This window comes from Phragmites australis, chromosome 19 (genome assembly GCF_958298935.1).
Source record: "Phragmites australis chromosome 19, lpPhrAust1.1, whole genome shotgun sequence".
Lineage (NCBI taxonomy): Eukaryota > Viridiplantae > Streptophyta > Magnoliopsida > Poales > Poaceae > Phragmites > Phragmites australis.
In genome coordinates, this window is record NC_084939.1 from 20,162,707 (window position 1) to 20,171,515 (window position 8,809).

Genomic DNA, 8,809 nt, shown 5'->3' on the forward strand with positions numbered 1-8,809 from the left:
CCAGTTTCTTAGGGTAAACGGAAGGTACACAATGAACCCTGAGTATGTAAGTCATCATTGCGTTTGCACATTTTTCTTTTGTTCTATTTTTGTTGTCACTAGTGTTTTAACTCTTTTTGTTGTGTTTTCATTGCAGGCATAGAGGATCAAATGTACTAACTCCTCGCTCACTCACAAAGATATCCAAAACGTGATATGTGCCTGTCGGTGATATGGGAACCGGGGATTCTCGAGTCCCGATGCCATGACAGCACATTGCCACGTGGCGCCATCCCTCGGGGACCATCTCCCCGAGGGCCCGAGAAGAGCCAGGCCCGGCAGGGGGTGTTCGGGGCCAAGAACAGTTAGTTTCCGAGTACCCCAAGTTCCCTGAGGACCTGAGAAAAGCCAAGTCCGGGAGGGGGTGCTCGGGGACATGAACTGGTCCCCGAGTGCCCAGAGTTCCCCGAGGACCTGAGAAGAGCCAGGCCCGGGAGGGGGTGCTCGGGGCCAAGGACAGTTGGTCCCTGAGTACCCCGAGTTCCTCGAGGACCTCAAAAGCCCCTTGCCGATGGACCCCACAAGGGTTCCATGGTGAGGTGTCAATCGGTGGAAAGCCCGATGCTGTATTTAAGAGGGAGCATGGTCGGTCACATCCAACCACTCCTCCCACGCCTGTCGTACTGAGTATGTCAGTCCCTATCATCGCCTGGTAGGAAGGCGTGGGAACATTTAATGCGACAGGTCCCATCGCACGTTACCCTGCGGGGCCCATAAAGGAGACAGCTTGAAGATATCGTCGATGGACTCGAGGCGTATCGCCTGTCGCCCTCCCGCGTCAGACTGTGTCAGATCTGCTCTGACCGGACGGGCATGCGAGGATATTCAGCGGCTGGTTGGTGGCCCCCCTGCACCTGCTAAAGTTGGGGCGTAATGACTGACGGGACCGACCGAAGGGCGCATTTTCAACCTCTGTAACATCAAACTGTAGACTCCTAATGGTTGCTTTCTATTTATGGCTTACGGGAACTTGTGCCCCCGATCTGGGCACGTCGAGCCTCCCCCGGTAGGATAAAAGGGGGAGCTCTTCGTAGAAAGACAAGTTTTAGCAAGTCAGAAGGTTGAAGCTAGCCGAAGCTCAAGACTTGATAGATAGACAAAAAAACTTATAACACAGAGATCCAGAGAAAGTCATTTCAAGAGCATTAATAGCATATCAGACATACAGGAGTAGGATATTACGCTCCGTACGATTCGAACCTGTCTAAATTACTTGTGCATTTACTCCTACTTAACAAATTAAATTTGCGCCAGTTTGGTGAGGCCATGTTGAGTTTCGTGTACGAAATTAACAATTTACTCTGGAGTTTACGTGTTTAAGAAAGACCGCATAATCTATTTATAAACTTCATCATGCTTGAGGTATGGAACAAACAGTCGATTTTCTGATGTAACTTCTTAGTTGCAAATCTTTTTTCTTTTTCACGTGCATATGCCTTCCTTAACGCCCCCCTGAACACTGAGGAATCCAACTTTAAAGCATGAGCCTTTATTCATTGAGTCCCAATTAAGTATCTGTCACCTTAAGCTCTTAGCAACATCAATTCCTTGCTTGTCCGAGTAACTCAGACACCTTGCTCTAGTGATTCGGGCTCTATATAACAAGACTGCAGCAAGGGACAAGCCTGGACAAGGTCCTTTAAGAAGTGTACCTGCTTGTCCACCCAACTACTAGTACTTGTTTGGCTGTAATGATTTTGAGTTTTTTTTTTCTCTCTTGAGTCAACCAAGGCGGTCGGATCATCTCGTGCCGTCCATACGAACTGCCAATTCTGCAAGCAGGTATTAGACCAAGCCCAAGAGAATTCTTTCACAGGTAGATTTCTGTCGTGAAGGAATTTTCGTTCTTTTCAGCGTTCCTAACGGTTTCGCTTCACGGTTCCCTTCACGACGGGATTCTTAGGGTCATTCCCTTCAGGACGGGATTCTCTCTCCGTTCCCTTCGCGATTCTCCTCAAAGGGAAGCTGTTGGAGATGAGAGGAAATAAAGGAAATAGAAACGGGGAAGAAAATCGGGAAAGGAACAAAATGAAGAGAATTTGGTTGGGGATAGTCTTATGAATATCCTTGTTGTTTTAGATTATATTAGTTCATGGCTAGTACTAATTAAGAAGTAGAAATAATATGTATATATTTCTTTCTTACTAAGCTGCTTGGTGGATGGCCTGTCTTAAAGCTGATCTTCGGGGCTTCGGTTGGGTCGAACATTCAAGTCTGAGCTCCTTGCTATGGTCTGACCTTGTTACTTTGTGTTACTGATTCCGGCTACTTTAAGGTGTGGAAAAACTGTGTTAGTAAGTATGGAAAATGAATGTTATGTTAGTAACTTCGAATTCCGTGTAATACAAAAGCTGTGTACTGCAAACGCTGCTCATATGGCAATCGTGTGTGTTGATGAGTGATTACTCTCTATTCTATTTTGCATTTTTTTTTACTGACAGAGAACGTGTATAGGACCTCATAAACTCTATTAGGTGTACTTCCCGCGCGTTGCTGTGGGTTTTATTATGCATTAAAATGTAAAACCACCGGACTAGTAGCTTGTTTGTGTAAGAGATGTTGATATATGTATTTAAATGTTCCAACATTCAATGCATCCGAATTTTTTTTGCCCGACATGGCAGTTTACCCGAAATTCAGCAAAAAAATAGGCGAAAAATTGAATCCTAGTCTGGGGAGTATAACTTTGGGGAAACTCAAATTTGAGACCTGTTTCCTACTGATATGCAAAAGAAACCCACGGAGCCGAATGTGGCAGAGGACCAAGCCCACCCTTGCGACCCTCCTAATATCACTATTTGAAATCAAGAACCCTAAACTATCGTATACATTAACAAAATGTGTGCCAGTTTGGTGATGCCATGTTGAGTTTCTGCACCAAACAATTTACCTTGGAGTTTACGTGTTTAAGAAATAGCATATAATCTATTTATAAACCTCATCGTGCTTGAGGTATGGAACAAACAGTCAATTTTCTTACGTAAATTCTTAGTTGCAAATCCTTTTTTCTCCTTTTCACGTGCATGTGCTTTCTTCCTTAACGCACCCTCATTGAGTCCCAATTACTCCATCTGATTGCAAATGTAGGTCGTTTTAGCCTCCTCAACTATTCTCTAAATATAAGTCATTCTCGAACTTCTATGCGTTTTTTTCTCTTTTGTTCCCGTCTTGCCTTTGTTTAATAAATACTACTATTCTCACAAATGAATGAGTTATCTTTTCTAATACAGAATAAATAAAGGACAACAAGATCATTTGATCTACTTTCTTAATCCTTGTGCACAAATCTAAAACAACTTTCATTTACAATCGGAGGGAGTAAGTATTTGTCACCTTTAAGCTCTTAGCAACATCAATTCCTTGCTTGTCCGAGTAACTCAGACACATTGCTCTAGTGATTCTGGTTCTATATAACAAGACTGCAGCAAGGGGCAATTTCCTTGTCCACCTAACTACTTGTTTGGCTGCATTGATTTTGAGATTTTATTTCAACCAAGGCAGCTGGATCATATTAACTGCCAATTCTGCAAGCAGGTATTATGAATATCCTTGTTGTTTATGTGTTACTTCATGGCTAGTACTAATTAAGTAGAAATAATATGTATATATTTCTGTGAGCGAAAGAAATATGTATATATAACATTTCATGAGTATTTTTTGCTGACTAAACGAGACCCGAAGCTTCACTGCAGGCTACATAGTTACTATATAATCTCAATCTGCTATGTTTTCTACAAAATTGTGTGGTAGCACAAGTTACTATGTTTTCTTTTTAAAAATTTGCAGGCTAGATAGTTACTATATAATCTCAATCTGCTCCATGGATGCCATGTGAGCAAAACAATGGTCAAAACCAGCCTGTGCGATCAAAGTGAGCTGGTATTGGAAGGTTAGGGGCTAAATAAACCGGATAATACTCTACGGGATTACTCGGACAACAAAGATAATTTCCAGGAGTAAAATGAACATTTTCAATTTTAATTGTATCATCAATAGTTTTGTAAAAGGTGTCATTTTAATTTGCAGCATATGGAAGGCGGTGCAGCTACCACTAGATCATCAGGAGGAGCGCAAGCACCGATGGACAGGCGTCTCATGGCGGCAGCCAAATCTGGTGATGCCACATCAATGATTGATCTTGCTCATGATGACCCAGGCGTGCTGCTTGGAACAACACCACAGGGGAACACCTGCCTCCATATCTCCTCCATGCACGGCCACCAAGGGTTCTGCAACGAGGCCCTGCGGCTGAACCAGTCTCTCCTCACCGCGGTCAATGCGGATGGGGAGACACCACTGCTCACCGCCGTGACAAGGGGTCATGCTTCTTTGGCATCTTTTTTACTCGGACGCTGCCGTGATCAGCAGCTGAGCGAGGCGATCTTGGCGCAAGACAAGCATCGGTATAATGCTCTCCACCATGCCATTCGCAGCGGCCACAGGGAGCTCGCACTGGAGTTGATAGCAGCGGAGCCTGCCTTGTCACGAGCCGTGAACAAATACAATGAGTCACCCATGTTCATAGCGGTCATGAGAAATTATGAAGAAGTCTTCGAGAGACTGTTGGGGATTCCTGATTCTGGACACGGGGGAGCCTGTGCCTGCAATGCTCTGCTTGCTGCCGTGAGAAATGGCAATTCAGGTGAGGTTGCAGATTAGGAACGTACGTGGAATACACGGCAAACTGGAATTAGGATTGAGAAAAATCAATACTATGTAGACAGCAACTTACTACTCTCTAATATCATCATTAGTAATCCATAGGTATGATAATTCCGTCATTGTTAACCATTGTTTGTTCCTTGATGTGTTTTCAGTTATCGCTAAAAAGATTATTGAGACACGTCCTCGGCTGGCCACAGAAGAAGATATGGATGCGAATACGCCAATGCGGATGGCTGTACTTTGGGACCAGATTGACGTTCTAAGAGTATTGTTGGAACATGACTGCTCTTTAGGGTATGAAGTAAGCACAAGAGGTAATGCTCTTCTTACTTCAGCCGCATTTCGAGGCAATGTAGGTGTCGCTCGGGAGCTTCTTAACCATTGTCCGGATGCTCCCAGTTGGGATCCAAATGATGACTGGACATGTCTTCACGAGGCTGTATCGGAAGGTCATGAAAACTTCGTAGAATTTATCCTGCGGGCCCCACAGCTTCAGAAAATCGTTAACGTGCGGAACAGAAAAGGAGATACTGCTCTGCATATCGCAGTCCAAAAGTGCAATCCGAAGATTGTCTCTGCTTTACTGCTTCACCAAGACATAGACGTTACAGTTGTTAACAACATTGGTAACCCAGCAACCTGGCAATTGTCTGCTGTCTCCGATCATGCCAAGACTTTGAACTGGGTACGTATGTTTTCTCCATATGTTGGTCCCCTGAAAACCTTAAGGACAAGGTGTACTTCTGGACTGCCATATTGTGCCCCTTCCATCCATTATGCACTTTTGAACTTTTAGAACTAAGCACGACTAATCATTTACATTAGTAGTCTGCAAACAGGGTCCATGCAATTTACATGTTTACACAGACAACCATTAAGAACCATTTGAAAGGAAAAACAGAAGGATTTTAAAGCCACGTGACTATTTTGAATTCAGCAACTGTCACAATAAACCATATAATTTGCAGGGGCACGTCACTTTATGAAACTACCTTACAAATAAACTAATTCAGACTAAAAGGAATTCAATACAGATGCAGAAACAGATTGAGATTATATACTCTCTCTGTTCAAGAATACAAGGCGTATTTCGTTTTGGCACGGTCTTCAAAGTTAGACTTTGACCATTATTTTCTCACAAAATATATAATTTATGGCTACAAAACTAATATAGGGTGAAAGAGTTTTGAAATTTGAATCTAGTTGTATATTTTTTATACACCAAATATACTAATAATTTGACTAATTATTTATCAAAATATATATAGTTTGACTTTTTCAAAATAAAATACGCCTTTATTTTTTAACGGAGGGAGTAGTAACTATGTAGCCTTCAATTTTTTTTAAAGAAAACATAGTACAATTTTTTTTAAAGAAAACATAGTAACAGTGTAACTAGAAGGTACCAACATAGAAAAATAAAAAAGAAACTTGAGCCGCCCCACAATTTTGTAGAATTTATTGTTTTCCTTGAGTATTAGATTAATTGCTGCGAGCATCATTTGCACCTTTCTTTGAATTCATGCAGAATGAAGTGTCCATGCTTATGTTGAAAGCTGATCCAGAAGGCGCAGCATGTACTTATAATCTCAAAAACGTCGTCAAGGCTACAGTAGCTAAAGCATCAAGGAAGGATGTCAGGTCACTGACTCAAACATACACAAGCAACACTTCCCTAGTGGCGATCCTCATCGCGACGATTACCTTCGCCGCCGCTTTCACCTTGCCCGGAGGATATAGCAGTGACGCTGGAAGTGAGGGGGTTCCCATCATGTCAAGGAAGCTCGCGTTTCAAGCATTCTTGATCTCCGACACCTTAGCAATGTGCTCCTCACTTGCCGTTGCCTTCATATGCATCCTAGCCAGGTGGGAGGACCTTGAGTTCTTGCTTTACTATAGATCTTTTACAAAGAAGCTTATGTGGTTTGCATACGTAGCAACAACCACGGCATTTGCAACTGGTTTATACACAGTTCTGGCCCCTCGTCTCCTATGGTTGGCTATTGCAATTTGCATTCTGCCAATCTTATTGCCCACTCTTACCAAGCTGCTTGGTGAATGGCCAGTCTTGAAGCTCAAGTTTCGGTTGGGTCGAACTTTCAACTCTGACCTCCTTGATATGGTCTGACCTCGTCACTTTGTGTTGTTGATTCCGGCTACTTTATGCTCGCATTGTTTGTTCCAAGACATGTTTAAACATTGTAAAAGAATGTTATGTTAGTAATTTGGATTTCTGTGTAAGACCTAAGCTATGCATTGAGAACGCTTCTAGTTTGCCAATCGTGTGTTGATGATTAATTACTCAAATATTCTGTTCAACTTTTTTTTCAAAGTCTACTGATAGCAACCACGGACTTCATATTTTAGGCACAATAGAATCTCACCACCTTAGCCGGTTCTCAGGGCCATGTGCGTAGCTGTGTACCCTCTTCTGCCTCACTAGTTGCTCCAGAAAGTTTTGGTTCACAGCAATCCAACATCGGCAACTAGGTCGTCTGTAACTCCAAGTGCGTGCAATACTTTGCTCCCTCTTCTGTCACACTCGCACAGCTTTCTAGGATTTCCTAGGGAAAAATGCCAAATACTCTAAAAGTCAGTCTGATTTTAAGATTTTTCCCATAAATTATTTTGTTGCAAAAATCCCCCAAAAGCTTATTCGGTTTTGATATTTCCCTTTTTTCATTTTTCATATATATATATATATATATATATATATATATATATTACGTGTATATATATACGTGTGTATATATACGTGTGTATATATACGTGTATATATATTACGTGTATATATATGTGTATATAAATATATGTATATTGTATATATACATATATATATATACATATATACATATATATATATGTATACATATACGGCGAGCCTATTCTGCACCTATGCGCAGTTGCTATTTGTACTGCGTACATCTTCCAGTTACAACCCAAAATACTGTGAGTTACAAGTTGTTAGGTAGACCAGTTATAACTTCACGTCCAGAAATATATAATTGCAACACGAGAAGTTAACACTGTAAGTTATAACTTGTTATTCGCACTGTGTACATCTCTAGTTACAATCCGAAACACTATGAGTTACAACTTATTAGGTAGACCAGTTACAACTTTATGTCTAGAAATGCATAATTTCAATACAAGAAGTTAACACTGTTAGTTACAACTTGTTATTCGCACCGCGCACATCCCCCAGTTACAACTCAAAACACAGTGAGTTACAATTTGTTAGATAGATCAGTTACAACTTAACATCTATAAATGCATAATTGCAATACGAGAAGCTAACACTGTGAGTTACAACTTGTTATTCGCACTGCGCGTATCTCCCAGTTACAACCCGAAACACTGTGAGTTACAACTTGTGGGGTGTGCGCAGATATGAACTACAGTGAGCATACCTGCAGAACTGCGCACATCTCCCAGTTACAACTCAAAATACTGTGAGTTACAATTTGTTAAATAGATCAGTTACAACTTCACGTCCATAAATACATAATTGCAACACAAGAAGTTAACACTGTGAGTTACAACTTGTTATTCGCACTACGCATATCCCCCAATTACAACTCGAAACACTGTGAGTTACAACTTGTAGGGTATGCGCAAACATAAACTACAGTGAACATACTTGCAGAATATATATATATATATAAGAGGGCTGCTCAAAGCAACCATATTTGGTGATGCCAGATCAATGAAGCACCTGGCTCTGCATGCCCCGGGCGTGCTGCATGGAAAAACTCCGCAGGGGAACAACTGCTTCCACATCTCCTACATCCATGGCCACGAGCGGTTCTGCAAAGAAATCCAGGCGCTGAAGCTGAGCCAGCTTCTCCTTGCCGTTGTCAACGTAGATGGTGAGACGCCGCTGCTCACCACCGTGACAAGCGGTCATCCCTCTCTGGCTTCTGTTCTCCTCAGATGTTGCCGTGAGCTGCAGCTGATAGAGGCAATCTTGAAGCAAGACAAGAACGGATGCAACGCACTGCACCACGCCATCCACAGCGGCCACAGGGTGCTCGCGCTGGTGTGCTGATAGCAGCAGAGTCCGCCCTGTCGCGCGCCGTCAACGAGTACAACAAGATGTCATGTC

At 42.3% G+C, this 8,809-nt stretch overlaps 1 protein-coding gene across 6 annotated transcripts; it reads left to right on the forward strand.

Annotated features, from left to right (window-relative positions):
* Nucleotides 1-1,678: 1,678 nt before the first annotated feature.
* LOC133899983 (ankyrin repeat-containing protein NPR4-like) lies at nt 1,679-8,809 on the forward strand. Of its 6 annotated transcripts, XM_062341042.1 has the most exons (7): nt 3,173-3,357; nt 3,435-3,573; nt 3,826-3,928; nt 4,066-4,681; nt 4,857-5,389; nt 6,233-6,570; nt 8,407-8,809. In XM_062341042.1, the coding sequence occupies exons 4-7, from the start codon at nt 4,069-4,071 to the stop codon at nt 8,750-8,752; spliced, it is 1,830 nt and encodes a 609-aa protein (XP_062197026.1). In that variant the 5' UTR covers nt 3,173-3,357; nt 3,435-3,573; nt 3,826-3,928; nt 4,066-4,068; the 3' UTR covers nt 8,753-8,809. The 6 variants fall into 6 exon arrangements, 5 of the variants coding, with proteins under 5 accessions (XP_062197027.1, XP_062197026.1, XP_062197023.1 ...); XM_062341039.1 differs by having other exon boundaries at nt 3,173-3,573; XM_062341043.1 differs by lacking the exons at nt 3,173-3,357; nt 3,435-3,573; nt 3,826-3,928 and adding an exon at nt 1,679-1,821.

Bases quoted from the DNA above. Each gene is read 5' to 3' on its own strand.
- LOC133899983 (XM_062341043.1), top strand. From the start codon at position 4,069: ATGGAAGGCGGTGCAGCTACCACTAGATCATCAGGAGGAGCGCAAGCA. The intron at 4,682-4,856 runs GTGAGGTTGCAG...ATGTGTTTTCAG, and splicing joins CGTGAGAAATGGCAATTCAG to TTATCGCTAAAAAGATTATT. The intron at 5,390-6,232 runs GTACGTATGTTT...GAATTCATGCAG, and splicing joins ATGCCAAGACTTTGAACTGG to AATGAAGTGTCCATGCTTAT.